The sequence below is a fragment of the Balaenoptera ricei genome, chromosome 1, assembly GCF_028023285.1.
Source record: "Balaenoptera ricei isolate mBalRic1 chromosome 1, mBalRic1.hap2, whole genome shotgun sequence".
NCBI classification, from domain to species: Eukaryota; Metazoa; Chordata; class Mammalia; order Artiodactyla; family Balaenopteridae; genus Balaenoptera; species Balaenoptera ricei.
This window is the reverse complement of record NC_082639.1, coordinates 38,192,067-38,220,028: the sequence shown is the minus strand read 5'-3', so window position 1 is coordinate 38,220,028 and position 27,962 is coordinate 38,192,067. Positions and strand designations below refer to the sequence as shown.

At 40.1% G+C, this 27,962-nt stretch overlaps 1 protein-coding gene across 2 annotated transcripts in view; it reads left to right on the top strand.

Moving 5' to 3' along the window:
* Positions 1–26,582, top strand: part of PIK3R3 (phosphoinositide-3-kinase regulatory subunit 3) — an 86,482-nt gene extending 59,900 nt beyond the window's left edge. For both annotated transcript variants that reach the window (XM_059921832.1, XM_059921842.1), the window contains 5 exons: positions 7,468–7,610; positions 10,162–10,338; positions 15,907–15,981; positions 16,421–16,591; positions 23,017–26,582. In XM_059921832.1, the coding sequence (XP_059777815.1) occupies positions 7,468–7,610; positions 10,162–10,338; positions 15,907–15,981; positions 16,421–16,591; positions 23,017–23,215 (765 nt within the window). In that variant the 3' untranslated portion in view covers positions 23,216–26,582. The remainder of the gene's footprint in view (positions 1–7,467; positions 7,611–10,161; positions 10,339–15,906; positions 15,982–16,420; positions 16,592–23,016) is intronic.
* The last annotated feature ends 1,380 nt before the right edge of the window (positions 26,583–27,962 follow it).

Sequence of the window (27,962 nt, the reverse complement as noted above, 5' to 3'; positions counted from 1 at the left end):
AGTTATACATATACATACATATTCTTTTTCATATTAATATCTTTTAATATCAAATAAACTCGTTTGAATAATAACCAACTTATTATTGAATAAGTTTTCAATAGGGTATAAACACTGTGCTCCTGTACATCTTTATTCCTCCCCCTTTATATTGTTACTGCCACTGATTACATTTTTATACATTGCCAATTAGCATAGATTTATAATTATTGTTTTATGCATTTGTCCTTTAAATCATATAGACTTTTATATTTACTTATCCAGTTACCTTTACCAGTATTCTTTATTTCTTCATGTAGCTTTTTTTTTTTTTTAATATTTATTTGGCTGCACCAGGTCTTAGTTGCGGCATGCGGGATCTTCGTTGCCGCATGTGGGATCTTAGTTGCAGCACATGGGATCTAGTTCCCTGACCAGGGATCAAACCTGGGCTCCCTGCACTGGGAACTCGGAGTCTTAGCCACTGGACCATCAGGGAAGTCCCTCTTCATGTAGCTTTGAGTTACTGTCTAGTGTCCTTTCATTTCACCCTGAAGGAGTCTCTTGAGCATTTCTTGTAGGGCAGGTCTAGTGGTAACAGACTCCTTCAACTTTTGTTTATCTGGGCATATCTTAATTTCTCCTCCTTCATTCTTGAAGGACAGTACTGCTGGTTATAGAATTCTTGGTTGACAGTTTTTTTTTTTCTTTCAGGGCTTTAAATATGCCTACCCACTGCCTTCTGGCCTCTATGTTTCAGATGAGAAATCAGCTATTAATTTTATTGGGGGTCATTTGTATATGACAGGTTGCTTCTCTCTTGCTGCTTTCAAAATTCTCTCATTGTGTTTTGACAGTTTGACTATAATGTGAAATACTTGTTTTTTTATATCTTTGTCTATAGTTTATAATTGTTAACTGTGAAGGGTATTCCAGTATTACTGTGCTTCATGGTACCTTGTTTTGACCCTAGAATTAATGTTCTTGATTTCTCAGCCCCAAAGCCCTTGATCTTATTTCTAAGCTAGTGTCTGTGGTGGGCAGTGTAAAGGTAGAGACTGCACCAGGAACCTCAGGACTGGAGGAGTTTATTAGGGGATATTGGCCTGTGAGGATTATAGGTTAGGTATGAGATATAGTGCTGATTGGGGAAAGGTGTGGGATTACAGTGGCCAGAATTGCCGTAATGGTCCATTTTTCTATGTGAGATGTTTGATTTCATTTTATTTTCAGGTTTTCTTTTATTAGTTAATTAGTTATTCAGAATGATTTTAATAACTTTTTTTCCCTTTTCTGATACTTGTGTTCTGTCTGTGGTGTGCCTGTGTGTGTATACTTTTTTTACACTGCAGATTTCAGCTTTTCTGTATTCCTTTACCTCTTCTAGGTGCATTATCTGTGATGAGGCTAGTGTTTGAGTTAGAATGGGGAAAAAGTTACTGAGGAATCAACATATGTGGTCAACATAAGGGGATGGTGAAATTATCATACATATAATAGAAGGTTATACAGCTATTAGAATAGTTTTCAGAAATTATTTTTAAACTTCTTGATTTTTAAAAAGTGAAAAAGTTATATAAATATGTATGTTAAATTCAATATAAATGTTGCTGAATTCTATGAATTATATCACACAAAGTAAAAGTCCTCATTCCCCAGAGGCAACTGCTGTTATTAAGTGCTTCTTAGGAATTCCTGATGACCTGAGAAATGCTAATGATGTAGTTTCAGGTAAAGGAGACAGCATTTAGAATTGTGTATACATGATTTCAGCTGTGGGTGTACCTACTCACCTGAAGGGAGAAGACTTTATAACAATATGCTGGGATGTTTTGGGGATAGAATTAGAGAGATTTGGGGAAAATACAGTTAAAATAGAAAGAAGGAAATAATAAAAATAATAATATGCATGTATTATTCTATAAGAAAAATGGCATTTCCTCTTTTTAAAACAAAATGAACACTACCAAACATAAAATAGATAGCTAGTGGGAAGCAGCTGCATAGCACAGGGAGATCAGCTTGGTGCTTTGTGACCACCTAGAGGGGTGGGATAGGGAGGGTGGGAGGGAGGGAGATGCAAGAGGGAAGAGATATGGGGACATATGTACATGTATAGCTGATTCACTTTGCTATAAAGCAGAAACTAACACACCATTGTAAAGCAATTATACTCCAATAAAGATGTTAAAAAAAACCCAAAAAAAACCCAAAGTGAAATGAAATTATTCTATAACCATCAAAAAGAATAAGGCAGTCTACATTTACTGATTTTGAGTGGTTTCTAAGACATATTAAGTAAAAAAAAAAAAAAGTGAGGTACAGAAAAATATATGTGGTAGAGAGAAGCCTGTGCGCTGCAACGGAAGATCCCACATGCTGCAATGAAGATCCCGCTGGCAACTAAGACCTGATGCAGCCAAATAAATAAATTAATTATTTAAAAAAAGAAAAATATATGTGGTATACTGTCATTTATGGTTAAAAAAAGAATTTGGAAGGTGTTATATATTTATATGTACTCAGAATATCTCTGGTCAAAAACTGATATACTCTCTGGGGAAGATAATTAAGGCAATGAGGGTGCAGGAGTAGGGAACTTAATCTTTACTATTCTTTTATATTGTTTGATTTACTTTTTTCTCTGTACATGTATTACCTTTTTAAAAAATATAAAATGAACTGAATTGGAATTTAGGAGATTTATTTTCTAATCCTGGTTATGTTAAAAACTAGTGATGTCCCGTGAGAGACATCACTTGTCCATGCTTCAAGTTCCCATCTATAAGATGCAGATACTGGCAACTACAGCTATATTTGAGTGTGAGTGTGTGTTTGTCAGAGAGAGAGAGAGAGAGAGGGAGGGAGAATCAGGTATAAAAGGTTAGCACAACCATCCAAAAACATTTATTGAATACCTAGTCTAGGTATGAAACTATATTTGACTCTAGAAATACAGAGGGAGAGATGAGGCCCTATTTTGTAAAAGTGCAAAGTATTCTGACAATATTTGTTAAATATAATGTGCATTAGTCAAAATAGCATACTTTAATCCCTTTCCTCTGCATCAAATAAAACAGTGATGGGTTACTATAATTGTGTGTGTATATTTATTTAAAGGGCAACGTATAACACTATGTTTAATCTCACAAAAACACTGAGTAAAAGATTCAAAAGAATATATATATAATATGAGTGTATTCTATAAGGTACAAAACCAAGCAAATGTTAACTTTTAAATTTTGGCTGTGAGCATAAAGTGGTAAAACCATAAAGAATAACAAGGAAATGATCATCATAAAGAGCAGGATAATGTTATCACCAAGGCAGGGAAGGTGGAGTGGGAAAAGGCAGGGAGTTGTGATCCAGAAAGCATACACAGGGAATTTCTGGGGTGCTGTTAGTGGATGTTCATTTTATAATAACTTGTTAAGCTGCGTATTTTTTATGTACTTTACTGTTATGTTATATCTCATGCTAAAAAATGATAAACATTAAAAGCCCATGGCTGTATGCAAAAACAATGTGAATATTTCTATAGATCAGAGGTGGAAGAGAAACCCATAATAAATAATCATAAATGGAACTTTTGGATCTGGAAATAAGCAGAGACAGCTGAGAGCTTGACCTCCCTGGTAGTTCCTTCTCAGTCTTCTTTGCTGATTTCTCCTCTTTGACCATGGTTCTTTTCTCCTTTCTAGAGAGTCATTCAATCTCTGGTGTGATCTCAAAGAGTCTCATGCCTTTACATACCACCTATATGTCAGTAACTCCCAAACTTCTATCTCTGGTTCTTCTGACTTCTTTTAACTCTAGACTCATATATTCAACTGCCTATTCAACAGCCCCACTTGGATGTTTAAGTAGATATCTCAAGCTTAACATATCCAAAATTGAACTCTGATATTCCACGTCAAGGCTGTTTTACCCTTTGCTTTCCCCATCTGAGTTGAGAGTTATAATATTCTTCTTACTCAGGTCAAAAGTCCTGAAGTCTCTTTCTTTTACATGTTACATCCAGTCCATCAGGCATTCCTGTTGACTTTACCTTTAGAATATACCCAGAATCCTACTCCTTCTCACCACATCCATTGCTAATACCTTGATCTAAGCCACTATCAGTCATTTATCACAGAAACCTCCCAACTGGTCTTCTTGCCCTTATCTATACTCCCCTTGCCCTGGTCAGTTCTCAACATAGCAGCTAGGTGATACTTGTAAAACATAGGTAAGATCATAGCACTCCTTTGTTTGAGACCCACCTCTGGTTCCACGTTTTACATAGAGTGAAAGCCAGAGTTCTCTCTACAATGCCAGTATGATCTGTGTCCCTCTTCCTCTCTGACCTCATTTCTTATAACTCTCTTCCCCACTGTACTCCAGCCACACTAGCCTCCTTGTGGCTCCTCGAATATACTAGACCTGCTGCCTATCTTTGAGTCTTTGCACCAGCCATTTCCTTGCCTGAAACACTTTCCCCCTAGATAGTCACCTGGCTAACCACCTCACCTCCTTCAAGGCTTTGCTCAAATGTTGTCATTCTCAGCGAGGCTCACTTGACAACTTTATTTGAAATTCCAGCTCACATTTCACTTCTCCTTTCCCACTCTACTTTTCTTTTTCCGTAATACTTCTTACCTTCTAACAAACTATGTAATTTATTTACTTGTTCTATTATTTATTGTCTGTATAACCCCCTAAACTATAAGTTCCAGGAGGGCAGAAATCTTTAAGTTTGTTTACTTACATATCCCAAATGCTTCAAATAATGCCTGGCATATAGTTAGTGTTCAATTATTTGTTGAATGAATTTATGCAAGATAATGAACCAAAGCACTCCACCCTTGTCAAGGGTGTGAAGTCAGACTCATGGTATGGACTGGAATCTTGGGGAGGGCTAACCCTCCTGTGAATGGAGGCTAGAAGAAATGGCCACTATTGCATATGGCTTTGGTTTGTGTAGAGCTGCATTTCTGCTTTCTTGTCATGACTGGAGAAAGCAGAGAAAGCTCCACATGCTGCACACATGCCCAGTAATATGGGGGCTTTAACAGCAGAATATGAGTTCTGAGCAGCTGATAAGAGACTGGGTTCTGGAATTGGAATCCCTGGTTGGGGAGCTGGGAATGGGGGTGGATGGAAGCAACCAAAAAAGCCATGAGGTCAACGCTAGAAGAGGGCTAATTCCTCTGTGTGAGAATTGAGAGCAAGACCTGAGATGGGGCTGAGCCCAGAAGAGCCTTGGAGGCTTAACGATTTGGGAGGTAGGGGAAGAGAGGGAGGGATCCAAAGGGATCCAGTGATTAGCAGTTTAGGAGATGTGCTGGGACAATGAGTGTTAAAAGGAGATTAAAGAATTGACCTCTGTTTGTGTTATAGTGTTTCTAAGTGTTATAGACCTTCTCTGTTTTTTTCTGTGAAATCTTAGATAAAATCTAGATTGCTTTGATGTAATCGAATTCTTCCCAGAGAATGGGAAGAGATGGTGTATCCTGAGTCAGAGTTGGCACAGGGTGAGAATAGGCTGTATGTGGGGATATTTGGCATCTGGATTACATATAATTAGGAGGCAAAGTGATAGGATTTAGCGATGGTTTGGGGTTAGAGACAGGAATTCAGCAATGAGATCATTGGTGACCTTGGAAAGAGCAGTCTCTGTGGAATGGTGAGTACAGAAGCCAGAATAGGGCGAGTTGCAGTATGAATGAGAGATGAGGAAAGAGAGAGAACCCATATAAACAACTTTTTTAAGAAGCTTAACTGTGACTGGAAGAGAAATTAGGGTTAAGTAACTTTTTTTTTTTTTCAAAGTGGTGTTACTAGAACTTGTGTGTATGCCGTTGAGAAGGAACCTTAAACTGGGAGAGTGAATGCTGTAAGAGGGGCTAGTTGATGTGATGAGATGAAGTGCCTGAGAAAGGAAAAGGAGGTGAGACCCAGAGCACATGTAGGTAAAAGAGAAGAGAAAGGAGAGCAGGTATAAATAAAGGTAGGTTTACAGTTTCGGTGATAGGTATAATGGCGATGTTTGTGGGGGAGCTGCTGCTTTGGCAGCGGCACCAAATACTTTTCCTTTGCTGCCCTACCTACCAACACACACAACAGTGTCAGTGAAGTCAAATTTTTGGTGTTTACTTTGAAGATACAGGGCCAGGAATTTTAATAGGTAATTTCTAACCTTGCAAGGGAGCCAAGACTATAATTTGAGAGTTGTAGAATTTATAGCTAGATATTTAGATATGGGCATTGCAATAAGTTTACAATACTATTTGAGATATGTATGATATAACCTCAGCTGTATGAAACATCACAAGATTCTAGTGTCCCATATCTGCTAATCCCCTTATGTTCCAGCCCTACCGAGCAATTGCTGATCCCTAACATCCACTGTTATTTCATGTATATGTCATGCCATGCCTTCTATGTGCAATGCTGAATTTTCTTCTCAGTTAAGACCTAGCTCAGATGTTGCCTCGTCCATGAAGTCTCTGTAAAGCAGTAAGTAACTTTATTGCCCCACTTTATTGCCTCTATCATGACATGAAACAAAACCTTATAAGAGTTCAGAAATCTATTTTGCCTGTATAATCTGAATCCTGGAGTGCAGGCCCCATGTTTTATGAATCTCTTTAACACCAGGTGGTACTTTCTAAACAGTGGATTCTCAATAATCATTTGTTGAAATTAATCAGTGCTAAATAGTTGAATTATCCCATAAGCACCAAAACTTTTAAAATTGTAAACATTCAGGATTGCAATCTTTCTAGACCTTTACACATATTTCTTGATTTTCTAAAGTAAATTGAGCAAAATTTAACCCTCTCTGAAGATTTTAGGAGAATCATGATTCAGAAGCTAAAGTGTACAAATACATTCAGAGCTCATTGGAATGCGGAGGACCACTTACCCTAGTGTGAATGGCTTAGCCTCCTGGGCTTCTGTTTTGTGGAGTTTTTAGCTTTTCATTGTATTCTGCATCTCATTTTAGCAGCTATTCTTCCCCTTTGCATTTTCTGCTTCTAATCAGATTAATCTACTAATGAATCTGTTTAGAAAACGCCATGCTTTAGAAATGAAAGTAAGTATAAGTAGACTCTATAGGGCTCTTCTGGAAATAAGGCTTTGCATGTTGGTGCATGAACTCCTCTGCTCTGTCTCTTCACTCGTTCAGCACCTTTTGGGGGTCAGCACTACATTAGTTACAAAGGCAGAACTTTATCCTTGTCTTCAAGATGTTCAGGGTTAATCTCTCTTAGCAACTCAGAGGGCCTTTCTGTGTTTCTCAGCTATATTTCAGGTAATAGTTATTTTTCTTTTATTTTAGGGTTTGAATGATATATTTTATATACAAGTAATATGGGTAGAAGGGTTTGTTTTGGTCCCCTTAATTTGATATTATATGGAATCGTAACAAGAATTGTAAGATTTGTTTTAAGCCTAAGGTTACAAAAAATACAAAGATAATGAAGTGTGTGTGTTCTTTTATAGGAAATACAGATGAAGAGGACTGCAATTGAAGCTTTTAATGAAACAATTAAAATATTTGAAGAGCAGTGTCATACACAAGAGCAACATAGCAAAGAATATATTGAGCGATTTCGGAAAGAAGGGAATGAAAAGGAAATTGAACGGTAAATCTACCTAATACCGCCAAGTGCATCAGTGAGCCGAGACGTCTTTTCTTCTCTAATAATCTCTGACATGTCTGCTTTTACGCCCTCAAACTTGGCAGTCCTGCCATATGGAATTACTTGCTGTTCCCACTAACGGCACCAAGCTGAACCTTCTCTCTTCTGCGTTCTTTCTCCGTCCTCCAAAATTGTTGACCCCGGCTCATCCTTTAGGACTCGGTTTAGATACAACTTACTGGAAAATTTTCCCTGATTCCCTAGACTGGTTTAGGGACTTTTTATCCCCAGCCCTACAGCATCTATCCTGATCCCTAGTGTAACATTTACTGAAAGTCGCACTCACTGAATTTTGAGCTTGTTGAGAGTAAGGGTGGTGGCTTATTTTCTCTGATAGCTCCAGCAGGTTTTATGGTGCCTGAGAGTACATAGTGGTGCCCATGGAATATTTGTTAAACTGAAAACCAACGGCAGCAGTCTGAGACTAAGTTGAAGGCAGAACAAGACCATTGGCAGGAAGACCAGCCTGCATGTTGCAGGTGACTGACTGCGTCTTTGTGGTCATCAGGTTAAAAGATGGTGAAGGCCTGAACCAGAGCAATGGCACGAAAGGAGGGGGAGTTAATAGAAATGCTGAGGACTTGGTGCCTGACCAGATCTGGCAGGTGTGGGAGAAGCCAAAGATTATTCCTAGATTTCTGGTATTAGTGACTAAGGGATGTGTAATTCACCAAAATAGGAAGTACATGAGGGGAGTTCAGGGTTGGAACCAATGAGTTTTGAGGTTCCTGTGAGAACCCAAATGGAGTTGTCTGAGAGGCAGGCAGCTGGTTATTTGGATTTGGAACTCACAGTACAGAAAGCATTTGGGAGGCCAAAGTGTTGTAGGTGATGGTAGATGCTAAGCATGAGATTACACAGAGAGTGAGAAGCATGAGAAGTACTGGATCTGGCAACTAAAAGAATATTGAGAACCTTTATCAAAGCAAATTTAGTGGAGTATTAGAAAATGAGCCAAATAACATGGGGTTGAGGAGTGAAAAAGCGGATAATAAAGAAAAATGAATCACATGCAAGGGAAAAGCAAAATTATTTCTCATATTAGTACCAAAGTGTTAGTGAACTTCTCTGTGCCTAAGAATAGTATTAAGTGCTGTGAGGCAGTATAGCTTAATGAATAAAACTGTGGGCTTAAATGCTATATTAACCATTTACTAGCTGTGTGACCTTGAGTGAGTTACTTAACTCTCTGAGCCTGTTTCTTCCTGCATAAAACTGTGGATAAAACCTTGTTGAAATGCTATGAGGACTAAGTGATACACACACACACATTTATGGTAGAGAAAGGTGTGTGTGTGTGTGTGTGTGTGTGTGTGTGTGTGTGTATCTTGACATATGGTATCAGTAAGTGACAGTTATTACTAATAATGAAGAAATAGAAAAGAACTTGTAGTTTAGTTGCAAAGGGAGTTAAAGTATCATGATGACGTTTTAATAGTAATATAAAACTACATACTATCGAGTGACAAATGAGTAATGTGGACAGTTGTTGCCTTAGGGTTCAGAGCACAGCAAAACTTTGTGTGCTGGAAAAGCTTAGGGCCATCATCTACTGAGTGCTTACCAAGATGTCCCAGGCACAGTTTAGTCCTTTTACATGTATTACCACAATTAATTCACACAGTAACCCAGCTTTACTTGTTCAGTCATGGCTGGATCCAGGGCCCAAACAAGATCATCAGGATTCTCCTCATGCTCTGTCTTTTGGCTCAGTTTTTCTCTGTGTTGGCTTCATCCTCAGGCAGGCTTTCCCTACGAGGTAGCAATATTAGCTACTGGGAGTCCTAGAATCACATGTTCACAACTTAGTCCCAGTGGAAAGAGAATCTCTGTTTACAGTATTTCTAGTAAGAGTCCTAGATTTGACTCTCATTGGGTCAGTTTGGGTATTATTCCCATTTCTGAACAAGTCATTGTGGCCTGAGGCAGGGATAGGATGGAATGGAACACTCTTTGTTTTTTGTTTTTTTAATTAATTAATTTTATTTTCGGCTGCATTGGGTCTTCGTCGCTGCGCATGGGCTTTCTCTAGTTTGGGCGAGCAGGGTCTACTCTTCATTGTGGTGTGCGGGCTTCTTATTGCTGTGGCTTCTCTTGTTGAGCACAGGCTCTAGGGCACGCAGGCTTCAGTAGCTGTGGCACGCAGGATTCCGTAGTTGTGGCACACAGGCTTAGTTGCTCCAGGGCATGTGGGATCTTCCTGGACCAGGGCTCAAACCCATGTCCTCTGCATTGGCAGGCGGATTCTTAACCACTGCGCCACCAGGAATGGAACACTCTTATTGGCCAGGCTGGGTGGTGTGGATGCTCACCTGTGAATCTGAGATGGGGGCAGGGAACATGAGGGTGCTGTTCCCAGAAGAGTAGGAATGGATATGTGCTAGGCAAAAACAGCAGATGTCCACCACACTTCAGGTGTTAGGACTGTGTTCATACTGTAGAAAGCTCCTGCTTGGTTCGTGTTTTAACCTTAATATGTCAAATATTTTTACAGAATTATGATGAACTATGACAAATTGAAATCACGTCTGGGTGAGATTCATGATAGCAAAATGCGTCTAGAGCAGGATTTGAAGAAACAAGCTTTGGACAACCGGGAAATAGATAAAAAAATGAACAGTATCAAACCTGACCTGATCCAGCTGCGCAAGATCCGAGATCAGCACCTTGTGTGAGTATTCTGGGACTATGTGAGAGGGATCCACCACCACCTGATTCCTACTGGGCTAGAGACCTTAGAGGTAGAAGAAGAGATTTGTCATTGAGAACTGGCCAGTGAGATTGTAAGAATTTAGGAAAGCAGTCCTGTTAGTAGTCAGGGTATTAGAGTCTACCTGAAGTCAAGCGTGTGGGGCCAATCAGAAGGTAAGACTGTAATCCATACAAATGAGCAAAGTGGTTGAGTTTTAAAGGTACAGATTCATTAATGTGTGCCTAAAACACAAAACCCAGAATCTTCGGCTACGTAGAAGAACCATAGAAACAGAAATTACCCCTCAAAGGCAAGGACACTAATAGTGTGGGCCTACAAAGAAATATACAGAATAGTCCGTTAAAGGGTTTTTATATTTAAGAAATAAGATTCTATATTTAAGTAATAGAAACATTACTGTTGATAGCAGGTATGAAAAATGGCACACCTGAGGAGTGATGGAAAACAGTGATTTAGCTAGATATAGGGATATTATCTAAATATAAATTGAAAGATATATTATCAGAACAAGATGTGTGGATTAAGAGTTTTAGGCCAGATGACTGATTCATAGAAGGAGAAAATCCATGAGAAAGGAAAATATATTAGGTTTAGTTCTAGGTAATGAATAGACTGTTATGTAATATGTTTATGGGTAACTTTCATGCATGTAACACACTCAGTTCAAACTCTTGGCAGGAGGAGACAGAGTAAAGACCTCTGAGGGTTTGTTTGTGTCAGAAAGAGGGAGGGGATAAAATGCAAGCTTAGAGGTTGGAACATTGGCTGTTGAGTTTCAGTAGAGGAAAATCTAAGGTGATTGTTTTGGGAGCAAACAATTATAACTACACTATACTGAGTAGTTTTTAGTAGCACTCCTCTCTAGAGATCTTTCAGTTTGCTATTGTGGCCAAAAAAGAGTCAAGGAAGTACACATAGCATACAGAAGAGCTTTGGAAGCAAGGCAGGGAGGTGCCCTTGTGTAAAAGCAGGATGTGTCTGCTCTTGGAATGCTTATATGGTTCGGGTCATATAATGAAGCCGAAGAAAGGCCCAAGAAGGCTGTGCCATGGACCAAAGGAATGATTGGAAGCACTTCTTTGCCCTGGAAAGTGATGAGATATTAAGAAACCTGCCATTCCTAGGTGCATGACTAAGGGTGGCAAACTAGACCTTGAAAGTTCCTTTAACAAGTTATGTAAGCTAAATATAAGAGAATTTAGCTCTATATTTAGAATTTATCATGGATGATAAGCCATGACCTGCCTGTATCCTGCTAGGATGTTTAGGGAGACACAGAAAACCATTGCCTCTTTTGGAAGTGTTGCTTCAGGGAGGATAGTCCACTGTCCCATAGTCCGTGCTTTGATGTTTCTAACAAAGACAATACTAGGATTGGTAGGCTTGATCTGCTCTAATGCTGAAATTGTACAGTCAGTCCTGAAAGAGACTGGTTGTATTGCTGCATGATACTGAATATGATCTCTCTTTGGTCCTGTGTTGAAGTTGGAATTGGTTGGAATTCTGCAGCACCCAACGAGAGACTGTCATTAGTTTATCAGGTCCCTTTTGCGTGTGGACATTTCCCTGACTTCCCGCTGTATAGCCCATAAGGATTTTTTGAGATTTTCTGCTGAGATTCCAATGTACTGTTTCTAGAATATTCTTGAATGCCTAAATGCAGAATTTCATTTGTTAAATATAGAATAAAATATTTCTTAAATATAAAATCCTTTATTTATTTTTACTTTATTTTTATTTTTTGGCCATGCCATGTGGCTTGCGGGATCTTAGTTCCCCAACCAGGCCCCACGGCAGTGAGAGCGCGGAGTCCTAACCACAGGACCGCCAGGGAATTCCCTAAAAGCCTTTAAAATTCCTTTTCAAAAAAAGGAGTTCATTTGCAATTCTTTTTCATCAGGAGCTAGTTTTCATGATTACCATTTACTTTTCTTGGTATTCATAAACCTGAATTCAAAATAAAGAATAATTTGCCATAACACAACTTAGTCTAACCTGACTAATAAACTATGACTTATTGCCACCCTAGAGTAGGCTCTGTGTAGTGTGCGTCAGTCCATCCACATCTACACCCAAAGTAACATTATTATCAGTGACTGGATCGTCATTAGCAGCTGATCATATTTTAAAAAGCTGGGATAAGTACCTGATCAGATAGATAGATGATAAAATATCAGGCTCCAGAAAGATCTCAGGAGACTGAAACTATGATCCAAATTGAATATCATAAAACTTAATTTGAATAAATGTCATCTTACACATAGCTCAAAAAAATCAACTTCCCGAAAGTAAAATTGGAGAGGCAAGATGGGGCAGCCATGTGTATGAGGAATTCTGAAGGATATTATTACTGTGTCAGTAATTGTTCAGTAAAGGTACACATTGTGACTACAAAAGTTAGTTTAATCTTACATTAAAATGTATCCTAAATAAGCCATTAAAAGTCCCATTCTCTTATGCTGGGTAAACACTCCTTGAATACAGGAAGCCATCTCTTTATCTGAGGATAATAGGTCCTGGAAAAAAAAGTCCACTTAAAGTTAATCCATTTCAAAAAAAACCCCGATAATCCATTTCAAAGGGTGTGCTGGAATTTTCCATTTGCCCTCACAGTTTCTACTCTTCATCTTTCTCTACCCTGCTCTGTGCCTAAGAAAACGGATCTATTTGCCCTCTGGCTTCTAATTAGTTTTGGCCATTTGGAGGGACTGGCAGGAGATGAGAGGGCAGGAGGAGATTGAAGTAAGAATATTTATTTTCTGGCTTCCTCTCTGTGTGATCACAGTGAGTTGGCTGTGTCCTCATTCTCCACCAAAGGTGGCACTCTCCATACAATACTCTCTGGGTTCAAGTCACGGCTGTCTCCAACTGATTCTTCAGTTCTAGGAGAGGTTGTCTTCCCACTATTGCTAGCCCCAGGGAGTTTCTCTAAAACATCTCAAGACCTTTGTAAACAGTAAACTCTCCTCAACTACCAGTTTGACTGTGCCTTCTGCTTCTAGCCAAGGCCCTAACTGATACAAATTAGGCAAAATGTCATAGTACGAAATGTCATAGTACACAGTAAACAAAATGATAGTTTGATTAGGGATTTTATGTTGAAGATGAAATTGAACATAAAGAAAATAAGTTCATCCTATGTGCACTGAATTTATGTTGTAACTTCAACTTCATATCTTTTTTAGAATAAACAAAGAAAAAAACCACACAGTTAGTGACAGAATGAGAATTGGATGTTAGGTCTTTTTTTCTTTTTTTTTTAATGTCTCTTAGCTTTCTTTTTCTTTTTTTTAAAAAATTAATTAATTAATTAATTTATGGCTGTGTTGGGTCTTCGTTTCTGTGCGAGGGCTTTCTCTAGTTGTGGCAAGCGGGGGCCACTGTTCATCGCGGTGCGCGGGCCTCTCACTATCGCGGCCTCTCTTGTTGCGGAGCACAGGCTCCAGACGCGCAGGCTCAGCAACTGTGGCTCACGGGCCCAGCTGCTCTGCAGCACGTGGGATCCTCCCAGACCAGGGCTTGAACCCGTGTCCCCTGCATTGGCAGGCAGATTCTCAACCACTGCGCCACCAGGGAAGCCCCGGATGTTAGGTCTTTGATGCTTTGTTCAGGTTTTTCCCCTAGAATGTACTGTTTTATATGTGGCATTACTCAATAACAGTAAATTAAATATGAATTAACATGCTAAATTTACTTGAGCTTTTTAAAAATCATTTTTACAAGCTAGTCAGTTCCTGGCATTGTTATTAGATGTTTAAGGAGTCAGAACTATATAGTAGTATTTGAAGTGGACTTTTGGGAGATTAGAAAAGTTGCCTGTGTCAGAAGGCCGAGACATCATAGATAGAGCGTGAACCAAAATATTCTTCTCTTTCGCCTGGATTTTCCTGGGTGTCTTAACATTCCTTGTGGCAGAAAAGGAGGCTCAGTTTACAGAGGTTGGTGGCTTATAAGAAAATGGGGACTCAAGAGAAAATGTGGTACAGTTTGTTCATTTTAAGCCTTTTACCCAGTGTGCTTGTCTCTTTATTTAATAAAGAGAAAGATCAGTTTATTTAACAAAGGAAAGATCAGTTCTTCAAGGATAGAAAACTTTGGATATTAAGAGTGTTTAGAGGAGGGTATCTGGATATTTTGCTAAGAGAAGTGATAGTGTAGGATGGGGTTTGTTACTAAATAAATTCTATCAAGATCATATGTTAGTTGTTTTCCAGTTTTCCAGTTTCACTAAGCATACAAAATGAAATCCAGGTTAACTGAAATGAAATCCAGGTTCACTAAGCATACAAAATGAAATCCAGGTTAACCGAAATCCAGGTTAACGTCTTATTGAGAAAGGCTGTGTAATCTATCTTAAAAGAACTTTAGAATTAGTTGTGATGCCAAGTTATCTACTGTACTTGGGGTCAGAGGGAGGTACAAGATGATCTTGGAGTTGACCCTGAAGACTTTGTTAAAAGTGGCCCACCTACAGATATTTACTGACTATTTATTGAATATCTACCATGTGCTGGTACTGTTTTCAGCGTTTGGAATAGCCATGAGCAGGACAGATCCCTTTCTTTAAAGCAGCTTACATTTTAGCTGGGGAGACAAACATAACCAAGTGAAAATAATGAATTTCAGGGAGTTCCCTGGTGGTCCAGTGGTTAGGACTCAGCGCTTTCACTGCTGTGGCCCGGGTTCAGTCCCTGGTTGGGGACTAAGATCCCCCAAGCCGTGCAGCGTGGCCAAAAAAACCATTAAAAAAAATGAATTGCAGGCAAGTACTAAGAAGATGATAAAATAAAAGTGTAGAGTGACTGGTGGACTGCCTTAGTTGGGACAATTTAGGGTAGTCTTCCCTGAGATGTTTATGATGACACCTGAATGATCAGGGGCCTGGTTGGAGGATGGTGATGAATGAAAGAGTTTTTATACTCCACTGAAGTTTTAGGCCATCGTCCATCTCAGTGGAACGAGATGAAATGGTTTATTTCATTTTACATCTAAAATGTTGGTATATTTTGAAATACTGTGATCTACCTGGTGATGAAGTAGATTTGTATTAATTACTCAGATTGCCACCCTGAATTTCTTGTGGCTCACTTAGGTGCAAAAATAGACCTTGAAATTCTGTTTTAGAAGGTAACTCAGTGTAGTAGGCCAGTGAGGGATTGCATACTCTGGCTTAGTGGAGATTGCAAATGTGACACCATGCTCGCCTAACTAATGATTTCAGAAACAAGTGTCCCATTGTGTTTGAGTGCGAGTATATGTGTGCTTGTGGTTATATAACCTTTTAGAAAAGGAAAGTGAAAAGTGAGATAAGTGCCTAATTTCAAGTAGCTTTCTGTGTCTCTGCCTTTTTGCAAAAAGTTGAAGGAAAAGTAATGGAGAAACAAGTTTAGGGAAATCTCTGGCCATTCTTAGTGGGACTGGGGAAAATAAGTTCCTGGACCCTGGAAGTTTGGTTGGCTTGGACGTGTCTGCTTTGTCCAGGCAGAGTTTGCATAGACACTGACACTGGTGTCTTCCCTCTGGCAGGTGGCTCAATCACAAAGGAGTAAGACAGAAGCGCCTAAATGCCTGGCTGGGAATCAAGAATGAGGATGCTGCTGAGTAAGTTCTCTCTGTACCTTTCTGTCAGAGGGCTTTGTTTCCAGGATAAGACATGGGACTTCTTAATACATACTGCGTGCTGGTTCTCTTTGTTATTTGAGGACATTTGAATCAAGAACTTTGCACCTCTTTAAATTGAATTGCCTCAAGAATACCCTATAGGCACTTGAGTTCAAAGACCTGCTGAACCATATGAAACATGGATGCTTAAGCATTGCTCATTCACACATTCATGTGTCAGGTTATTGGATGAGACATGTGAATTCTGTGCTTTCTGCATGATAGCAAATAATGAAGTTGTTAAAAAAAAATCCAACTAATTGCAATTCCACTTTGTCATTTTGTGGTTAAAGATTTAGAAGAGAGTTTTATTCGTGGATTTGCTTTTAGATATAAGTAAACTGATTGTTAGAATAATATTTTAACATTTAATTTTTAGGACCTATTTTATCAATGAGGAAGATGAAAACCTGCCCCATTATGATGAGAAAACCTGGTTTGTTGAGGATATCAATCGAGTACAAGCAGAGGACTTGCTTTATGGGAAACCTGATGGTGCATTCTTAATTCGTGAGAGTAGCAAGAAAGGATGTTATGCTTGCTCTGTGGTGTAAGTCTTCTCTGGGGGTATAACCTTTTGAAAACTTCCACATTGATTAATAGAAAATCAACGCCTCCTAAAGTTCAGATCAAATTAGTTGAAGTACAGTAAAATGAGGAACCATGGCTTAGACCATTAATATTAGTACAAAGAAAACAGTTAGTTGCTTTAAGAGAAATACCATCTGAAATTATTTCGGGGATTTTAATTTAAATGGTAAGCAGACTAGGCCCTGCATTGTTGCTATTGGATTTTAGGTATCTCTGAAAAGTAATTTGAGATTTTCAATTGAAAAGATCACTTAATTCTTTAGTAGTCTCCTGCTTGCCTAACTAGGCCTTCATTGTCAGATTAAGGAAGGCTTGATTAAACAGAACTGTTTTTACTTCAGAAGAAAAACTATCTAAAATTTGTACTTAAATAGTATTCTGTTGAGGTAGTGATAGAAAATGTTGGATGTTTTCTGTAAGATGATTGTATGACTTTGTTTGGAAAAGCCTATTTTCCTTTTAATGGAAAGTGAAATTCTGGGGACAATTAATCATGCCTCAGTGAGATTTTGCCAAAGTGTTATATATATATTCCTTAAAAAGGCAACTGTTTTCATTGACAAAGACCATACCTACAGTGGAGGTAATAGTATGATGGTCATGAGAGCAAGCTTTGGGGCCAGATATACAGGATTCAGATCCTGACTCTACCACTTACCAGATATGTGACCTAGGGTAAGTTACTTAAACTTTCTTTGCCTAGTTTCCTTATTTGTAAAATAAGGATAATAATAATATCTACTTAAGGGTTTTTAAAGTATTACTCGAGTTAATATATGTGATTTAATATACTTTGATCAGTGCTGGAACATAATAAGTAAATGTTATCTACTAATATTATTATGATAATGATGCTGCTGATGGACATGCCAGAAGGCAAGCAAAGATGACAAAATGATTTTGCCCTCAAAGAGGACAAAGTGGTGAGGATAGACAAAAGACACTCATATTAACAGAATGCTTAGTGCTTTACATGATCATCTTGTCCTTAGTGGTCTGTCTCTGTCATGCAGTCAGAGTTTGAATCCAACTTTACCTGGTTTCAAAGCCCACATTTTTCTTTTGCACCACACTTTCTTCATTTCACAGTTAAATATCCAAGATAAATAAAATCACTGTGACATAGGTATCACTAGTAGGCTGTGTGCATGAAGAACTAATTCTGTTAGAGAAAGAGGGTTGGGAGATTTTGTGGAAGAGGTGGCATTTGAGCTGGACTTTGAAAGGATATTGAATAGTGGGACATCTATGGGCAAAAAGTAAGGCAGGAATTGGATTAGTATTATCCAAAGATAGAGCTACTTGAAACATTTCATTTCTCTCTGACCTGGGCTCAGATACTCAAGTGTATTTGAGTGGAAATGGCAGGAGAATATGACTCTTGCAGGATCTGAGATCTTTTAAGAACAATAAAAAGAAGGAAGACAATAAGCCCAGCGCATTAGTAGTCCCTCACTCTTATCTAGGTCGTTGGGTGGCAGCCTGTGGGTTAAAGACTTGGCTGGTGGAAAATGCTGCTCAGCAGCTCAGCTAATTCCTGGGAGACCAAGGAGCAGCTTGAGTATCTTGGGAGCTGTATTCTTTTTCTCCTTCTCCTTCCTTTAGCCACAGACTTAACCAGACTCAAGTCCACAGCAGTGTGGATTTCTGTTGCCTATGAAAACCAACTGCAGTAATATATCATATTGGGGTTCACTTTTGGAGAGATTGGAAGCAAAAGAGTCTGGCATCACAGACTTACACTTGTTTGCTAGCCACTCCAGCTACAGAAAGCCTGCTTACAGTGATTTCTCAGTTTACTCAGGACATTTGCTGAAGTTAGGGATGTGAATAAGTTCAGTTTTTAAGGAGACTCTCATAGCAAAATTAAAATGATCATGTAGTAGGAAGTCAAGGCATAAAACTCACTTGTTTTTCCATTTTAATTTCTGTAAATGACATTATAAAGAAGCCTAAGAAGAAATTGCTTAACTCTACAGCCTTCTCAGGCTAGAAACAACAATATGTGTGTTTCACTAGGTTAAGGAGTTAGTTAGGTAGTGAGCACTTGTGATCCTTATTGTTATTGCTATTTGGGGTAAGAAATTTGATTAGAGATAGAACAGTTAGATCAACAAGGAAACAGAAGACTTGAACAACACTATAAAACAACTAGACCTAACAGACATCTCTAGAACACTTCATCTAACAACAGCAGAATACACATTCTTCTCAAGTGCACATGAAATATTATACAGGCTAGACTACAGGTTAGGCCACAAGTCTCAATAAATAGGGTTGAAATCATACAAAATATGTTGTCTATAACCACAATGGAAAGAAATTAGAAAGTAAAAATAAGGGAATTTGGGAAATTCACAAATGTGGACAATAAATAACACACTCCTAAATAGCAATAGATCAAAAAAAGAAAACAAGGGAAATTAGAAAATACTTCGAGTTAAAAAGAGAAGCACAAAATTCAAAACTTATGGAATGCAGCTAAAGCGGTGCTAAGAGGGAAATTTATAACTGTAAGCATTTATATTAAAAAAGCTCTCAAATCAATAACCTACCCTTCTTTCACCTTAAGAAACTAAAAAAAGAAGAGCAAACTAAACCCAATCGAGCAAAAGGAAGGGAATAATAAAGATTAGAACAGAAGTAAATAAAATAGAGAATAGAAAACAATTGAGGAGGGCTTCCCTGGTGGTGCAGTGGTTAAGAATCCGCCTGCCAATGCAGGGGACACGGGTTCAAGCCCTGGTCCAGGGAGATCCCACATGCCGCAGAGCAACTAAGCCTGTGCACCACAACTACTGAGCCCACGTGTCACAACTACTGAAGCCCGCGTGCCTAGAGCCCGACCTCTGCAACAAGAGAAGCCACTGCAGTGAGAAGCCTGCGCACCGCAACGAAGAGTAGCCCCTGCTTGCCATAACTAGAGAAAGCCCATGCGCGGCAACAAAGACCCAATGCAGCCAAAAATAAATAAAATAAATAAAATTTTTTTAAAAAGGAAACAATTGAGGAAATCAGTGAAACCAGAAATTGGGATGAACAAAATCAATAACTTCTAGTTAAAGTCTTGCACACACACACATACACACACGGGAGAGAGAGAAGACACAAATTACTAAAATCAGGATGAAAGAGGGGACACTACTTGCAGTCCTTACAGAAATAAAAAAAAATAATGATGGAATACTATGAATAATTATATGCTAACAAATTAAACAACCTAGATGAAATGGACAAATTCCTGGAAGCACACAAACTACCAAAACTGACTTAAGAGGAAGTAGAAATTCTGAATAGAACTCTAACAAGTAAAGAAATTGGCTTCACTGGTGAATTCTACCAAATATGTAAAAGGAATTAACACAAGTCCTTCACAAACTCTTCCAAAAAATAGGAGAGAACACTTCCTAATTCATTTTATGAAGGCATATTCCTTATGAATATAGACATAAAAATCTTTAACAAAACACTAGCAAAGCAACTCCAGCAGCATATAAAAAGGATTATAAACCATGACTAAGTAGAATTCATCTTAGGAATGCCAAGAGGTTCAACATTAAAAAATCAATGTAATAAACCATATTAATAGAATTAAGGACAAAAATCAACTGACAATAATCTACTGATTATTTCAGTAGACTCAGAAAAAGCGTTTTACACTCTTACATGTTAAAAAACACTGAATAAACTAGGAATAGGAGGGCACTTCCTCAGCCTGATAAAGGGTATGAAAAACCCACAGCTAATATCATACTTAGTGGTAAAAGACTGAATGCTTAAGCTCAGGAAGAAGACAAGGATGTCTGCTCTCACCACTCCTAATCATTGTACAGAAGGTTCTAGCTAGGGCATTTAGGCAAGAAAAAGAAATAAAAGGTATCCAGATTGGAAAGGAAGAAGTAAACTATTAGAGCTAGTAAATGAGTTCAGCAAGGTTGCAGGTTAAAAGATTAGGATACCAAAAATCAGTTGTATTTCTATATACTAGCAGTGAACAATCTGAAAATGAAATGAAGACAGTCTATTTATAATGGCATAAAAAATGCTAAAATGCCTAGGCTTAAAAAAAAGTGCAAGAGCTATACAGTGAAAACTATGAAACATCATTGAAAGAACTTAAAGAAAACCTAAATAAGTGGAAAAACATCCGTGTTCATGGATGGCAGTACTTCCCAAATTGATCTATGTGTTCAGTGTAATCCCTATAAACAGTACGAGCTGGCTTTTTACAGAAATGTCAAGATGATCTTAAAATTCATATGAAAATGCAAGGGATCCAGAACAGCTAAAATAACCTTGAAAGAATAGAAAAGAGTTGAAGTACACCTCCCAATTTGAAAACTTACAACAAAGCTGTAGTAATCAAAATTGTGAGGTACTAACATAAGATTAAACATGTAGCTCAATGAATAGAAATGAGAGCCAGGAAATAATAAACTCTTACAATTATGGTCAGTTGGTTTTCAGCAAGGGTCTCAAGACCATTCAAAGGGGAAAAAATAGTCATTTCAGCACATGGTGCTGGGACAACTGGTGAGCCACATGCAGAAGAATGAGGTTGGACCCCCACCTCACACCATATACAAAAATTAACTCAAAGTGTATCTTAGGGACTTCCCTGGTGGTCCAGTGGTTAAGAATCCACCTTCCAATGCAGGGGACGCGGGTTCGATCCCTGGTTGGGGAACTAAGATCCCACATGCCACAGGGCAACTAAGCCTGTGCACCACAGCTAGAGTCTGCGCGCTGCAACTAGAGAGAAGCCCATGCACTGCAACAAAAAGATCCCGCGTGCTGCATCTAAGACCCGACGCAGCCAAAAATAAATAAATAAATATTTTTTAAAAAACCCAAAATGTATCATAGAACTAAATGTAAGAGCTAAAAGGTAAAACACTTAGGAGAAAACATTAGGTATAAATCTTTGTGACTTTGGATTAGGCAGTGGTCTCTTAACACATCAAAAACTCAGATGACAAAAGAAAAAGATAAATTGGACTTCACCGTAATTAAAGACTTTGTGCATCAAAGGACACTATCAAGAAAGTAAAAAAGACAACCCACAGAATGGGAGGAAATATTTGCAAATCATATATCTAAGCAACTAGTGTCTAATATATGAAGAACTCTTAACAATAAAAAGACAAGTGCCCCAATTAAAAATGGGCAAAGGATTCAAGTAGACATTTCTTTAAAGAAGATATATAAATGGTCAATAAGCATATGAAAAGATGCTCAATGTCATTAGTCATTAGGGAACTGTAAATCAAAACCACCATGAGATACCACAAGGATGACAGTAATCACAGAGATGGACAATAACAAGTGTTGACAGGGATGTGGAGAAGTTAGAGCCCTCGTACACCGCTGGCAGGAACTTAAAATGGTGCAACCGCTTCAGAAAACAGTTTGGCAGTTTCTCAAAAAGTTTAACTTTCTTTTTGGCGAGGTTGGGGGGTGCCATGCCACGCAGCTTGTGGGATCTTAGTTCCCCGACCAGAGATTGAACCCAGGGCCACGGCGGTGAAAGCACTGAGTCCTAACCACTGGCCCTCCGGGGAATTCCCAAGAAGTTTAACTTATGACTCAACAGTTCCCCTCTTAGGTATATATCCAAGAGAACTGAAAACCCGTGTCCATACAAAAACTTGTATGTGACTATTCACTATAGCCAAAAAGTGTTAACAATCCAGGTGTCCCATCAGTTGATGAATGGACAACCAAATTGTGGCATATCCATACAATAGAATATTACTCAGCCATGAGGAGAAATGAAGTATCAATACATGCTACCACACAGAAGAACTTTGAAAATGGTGTATTAAGTGAAAGTAGCCAGACACAAAAGATTGAGTGATACTGTATGATTCCGTTTATATGAAATGTCCAGAGTAGGCAAATCCATAGTGACAGTAGGTTAGTGGTTGCCCGGGTCTAGGGGGAGGGAGGAATACAGAGTGACTACTAATGGATATATGGTTTCTTTTTAGGGTGATGAAAATATTCTGGAGTGAGATAGTGGTGATTGTTTCACAACCTTATGAATATTCTAAAAACCACTGATTTGCACACTTAATTTTTTTTTTTTTTGGTTTGTTTTGCCCCCTGCAGTGCATTCTTGCCTCATGGAGGTCCAGAGCTGAGTGATTAAATGCAGCCATCCATTTTAGCTACCAGGTCTTGGGAAATGAAGGGTATCTCTGTGACAAGTCTGTAGGGGTGGGGGGACACATGGGTGTGATATCATACAAGCTTTGATTGACAAAAAGCTTCTGCTTCTCCTTTGCAGAACAACTGCTCTCAGACTTCTGTTCATTTAGGGTCCCTTTATCTGTTGCTATCTGCCTTAATTCCCTGTGGTGTTTGTGTGTTGTATCTTTGCAGTGCTGATGGGGAAGTGAAGCACTGCGTGATCTACAGCACTGCTCGGGGCTATGGCTTTGCAGAGCCCTACAACCTGTACAGCTCACTGAAGGAGCTGGTGCTCCATTACCAGCAGACATCCCTCGTCCAGCACAATGACTCCCTCAACGTCAGGCTTGCCTACCCTGTCCACGCACAGATGCCCTCGCTCTGCAGATAAAGAGGGAGTGGGAAGAGCGGTGGCTCTCTAGCATTTTTTCTACAGTTTTTATTAGACTATGAGGGCATTCTTTCTACGTAGACTGCTTGTTTTGCACAAGAAGTGATTCTGTGAATGTGAAGTGGAGAGGCCGAGCAGCAGCCGGCCAGAATGGGGGCATATGGGGCCTGGGGTTCTCTGGGACTCACTGCTGCACTGACATAGGAAGCTGGGAGCAGATGCTGTTTTTTGGAAAGTCTGTTTCCTTGGGGTTTTTGTTTTATTTAGCCAGGCACCCTCAACAGAACACATTAGGCCTGATGGGGGTGAGAGTTATATCTGGAAGCCTCTGGGGAGTCCATGTCCTCTTCTGAGAGGCCATGTCGCCCTGAGAGTGTGGTGGGGCATGGCCCTTCTCTCTTCCTCCCAACAAGGCGGTGGTTTTGGTTCAGTGGTAGAATGGCATTTGGTGAAAAAGACAACCAAAGGAAAATGGGGAGGCTTGGGATTTCATTTAAAGAATCTTAATCCATGGGTAAAAACTTTCAACCGAAGGTACTTAACCAACATCGTTTAGGCGTCAGCATCTCAGTAGCTCCTCCCTTTAAAGAAGCATTATGTTTAGAAACCAAATTGATCCCAGCAAAACGATTGTTGCCAGACTAAGGTCTGATGGAAGAAGGCGGCACTAGTATCTGAATGCACACTTCTGTACCAAAACTTGAAAGTAAAACTAGAGAATTTGTTAGTTTTAGCAAACACTAAAATTGGTCAGTGTAACTCCTTTTGCCCTGCCCTTGTTTCTCTGAGATGAGGAATAGTGTTCTTTTTGTGGGCTGGTGAGCTTTGAATCATAAAATGAAGTTGGTACTTGTGTGGTGTTTCCTTAGCCTAAAGAATGATCTGTTGTTTGAAACCTTTGTAACTTGTGTGTATGAGTAAAGAAAAGGTGCAATCCAGTGCTTTTAGATGGCTTGATATACCAAATAATGATGTAGAACAACATTCTTATATGTGCTTCCCCAAGTTTAAATGCCCAGCAGAAATAGTCAGCATGGTTTAATTTCCCGTCATCTCCTGTCGTTTGCTGGGTGGGGCCCAGGGGAGCCATAGGTGGCTAAGGCTGTAGCTGGAAGGGAGCCAGATTGCGGTCAGGGACTTCAGTAAATCACAGGCCCAAGGGCTCTGGTTTCCAGGGCGAGGGTCATACCACATTACCCATGTGCTTCCATACAGTGGTTTCTGAAACTTTTGCAAGGAGAGGAAGGGATGGCTTGGAGTTTAGACTGTTAGCCGAAGCCATCTGGAAGCTTTTTTCTTTGCCTTTTTTGTGATCCTGCCGTTAAGATGATGTGCACAGACTGTCCTCATGCTCCAGTGGCCCTGATTTTAGGCCAGGAATCCTCTGCTTCATGTGGTTTAAGCCTTCCAGCTGAGTGAAGCTGGGCAAATGGAGCTGGAGGCAGCCTCTACTCCTACCTCCATTATGCTCCACCCTCCTCAGTCAACACTCGTTTGACAAATAGAGTCCAGCTGCCTCTGAGCCAATCTCTTGGTGAATAAATAAGGTTTACACCTAGGGAAACTCCAGTTTTGGGGATGAAAGAAACAAATTTTGCTTCCCCTGAGCACTTATCTTGGTGACAGGATCTAGAATGGACCATGACATAGAAATAGACATAGATTAACAATTTGGGGGAGAACCTCCAGAGTTACTAACAGTGAAGATAGAAAGAAAAGGGGCATATCTTTGGCTTTTCCTTGGTTACGTTGCAGTCTCAGGATTGGGTGAGGCAGACAAATGAAACCCCCTCCAGTGTCACTGTTCTGACCTAAGCCCTTAACTAGTTGATAGCCCGCTGGAATCCCTTCCCCATATTGCCAGATTGTTGAACCTGCTTAAGCAGCTAGATGCTCAAGATTGGGTGCAAGGAATCCCTTCTTTCTGGTACTAAAATTTAGTGTGTCCTGGATATCTCTTAAAATAACCGAAAAGGAGAATGAGGATGAACCATGTGTTGCTCCTTATCAGGCAGCATTAAGGGTGTGCAGGGAGAGCGCAAGCACCATCTACCATTTACACTTGGGCTGGCTAGTGGAGAAGGGCTACTCATTTTTAAGTCATACATTCCTTCACTTTTTCTTCCCTGTTTTTCATTACTGAATTTGTCGCTTTGTGGGAACTAAGACCTAGGGATCATTTGAGAAGTTGGAAAGTATCTTTTCTGAGTAGTTGCCATGTGATTTGCTTGATCTTGACCAGTGGAAATGGCATAGGGACCAGTCTGCTAACCACTTGGAGGGGTAGTATGCAGCTCTTTTACTCCATGGTCTTGGCAGCAGGTCTTGGCCTCCTTCATCAGAACCTAGCTCTGTGTGTTATCCCATGATCTGGGCCCTGGGATTCTCTCTTGGCATCTTAACTGCAGCCTCAGTGAGGCAGAGGGTAAAGAGACAGACCAAGACCAGAGGGGCTCATTGTTTTCCAGGCTAGAGAAGCTGGCCACCAACACGGAAGCAGCTTGGGGCTGGCTGGACACCGGTCAGAGGCCTATCTTTTCCAGGTTGAGCTTTCATCACAGAACAATGCTCTGTCTCCATCTGGCCATAGATGCTAACTAAGCCTTGGCCATGCCTCAGGCCTGTATAGGCTAGTGGTGTCCTTACCACTGATTTGGTCAAGTTTGAGGACTTCTGATTACCGCCCCTACTCTGTCTCCAAGCCTCGATGGAATCCCCGCTTATTTTGGACCCTCAAGTGCTTTGCAGAAGCTCTGAGAGCCAATGTGGTGTCTTCCACCGGTCTCCTCTTGCAGCAAGGAACCAGCCTCATGGGTCCTCTTGGGCCAAGAATTGCATGTGGGCAATTACTGGTTATTCAAGGTGGTCTCTTGCCAGTTAAGACTCCTTAGTAGATCTGTGTGAGGCTTCAGTGGCCTCAAAGCAGAGGGTCCAGATGGGGGCCTGGCTGGGCCCTCTGCTGTCAACTGCTCAGCCTTGCTCTAGCTCCAGCCACTTGTGACAGACAACCTTGTTTCCTTACAAATTCCAGCATGTGACTTTGGTGCCCTGTTGTTACTCGTGAAAAACCTATTCTTCTGTTGTCTTTGGTGTAGTCAAAAAAATTCATGTAGTTACGTAAAAATATCGGATTTACAAGGAAGCCAACTGTATGTCTTGTGTTGGGACAATTCATAATGTAGTTCCTAGACCACTTTTGCAAATTGTTCTTGTCACCAGGTGTGTTCAGACATTGCTGTGCAGTTGTGGGGGAGGGTGGGGGGAAGGTGAGGGGAGATACTTTTTGGTCTTTTTGTTTTTTACCTTCCCCAAGTGGGGACAGTCTGGCCAACTTGCTCCAGTAATGCAATAAAGACATTACAATAAAGCACCTTTTTGTTCTCATGCTATGGAGGGGTGGGCTGGGCGGGGGGTGGCAAAAGGAAGACTGGGGTATTGAAAAGCCCCGAAGCTCCCAAACCTTCTCTGCCATGGCACCAAAAGATCAAGATCAGTCCTGGGGCTGATTTGGGGTTACCAGAGGCTCTCTTCTTCCCCTGAAGAGGAAGTCAAGCCTGTCAGGCATGATGCCAGAATCCTGTCCACCAACACAGGACACACGGAGACTCAGAAACTAACCCTGATAAAGTTAAACGTGAGAGCCCTTTTGTCCTCACCCCATTCCTATTAGAAAGGCCACTTAATTGATTCTTAATACCTGTCTCTGCCCAGCAGTGTGTTTGCATGCTGTTTTGTGGGGGCAGGGGTGTGGGCTGTCTTAACAGTCTGCCTGTCCTCTTGTTGCCCCCGGCCGTCACCCTCCTGCCACACTTTGTTGAGGTTCCTACATGTTGGGAACATAATCAGCAAACATGTGACCAGCACTGTGGGCAAAGGGCACTGCAGTTCTCATCCTTGTCACTCAGGCCCCACTCACGTGTGTACTGAATTACAAATCAGACTGAAGGGCAATAATCTATTGTTCTAAATGACCTTGCCTACGTCCTTCCTCCCCAGTGCACTTAGCTACATAGCACCCTCAAGGCCACTGCTAGGAACCACAGATGATTTCCCCTAATTCTGAGAGTTTTTCCCACTCTCAGCATGGGATGCTCAAACTCCTATCTATCTACAGCCCAGTCCTCTCTTCTGAACTCCACCTGCTGGCGGGATATCTCAAATGGGGCCTTGGGTGTCCCACAGGACTGCAAACTTTTTGTCTACTTAATGAGTAAACATATGCTTGGCTATGAATTCCCTTACGTTCCTACCACCAAACCTATAACTGGTCTGCATCCACCTAACTAACTCCTCTCCCTCTCACCTGTCAAATTACAAAAGGTAGCCCTCCTCCAACTATAAGCTAGTCTCTCCATGTGTATTTTGGATCCTGTTTTCTCCCATCTTCTCAGGAATCTCCTGTGAGTTCTCTGTTGTTCCCTCTCAACTGGATGATCCATTTAAACGTGGCTGGCTGTCTCTCACTCCACTTGCTCAGTCTCGTCTCAATCCTTTATCTCTTCAGAGCCTAACCTTTTTAAAAAAACATCTAAGTTTGTCTTTATTTCTTCACCTCCTCAAGCTCTTCAGTACGGGTCTCACCACTACCTGAAATTGCTCTCCTTGATGTCTTAAGTAACCAGCATTGTGACTACTCTGAAAAACTCTGCTATTGACTCCATGATCATTCATCTCGTTTTCCTCCTGCATCTCTGACTGTTCCTTTTAATTCTCCTGGACTCTAAGTAAGTCTCTTGGGCGCCTCTGG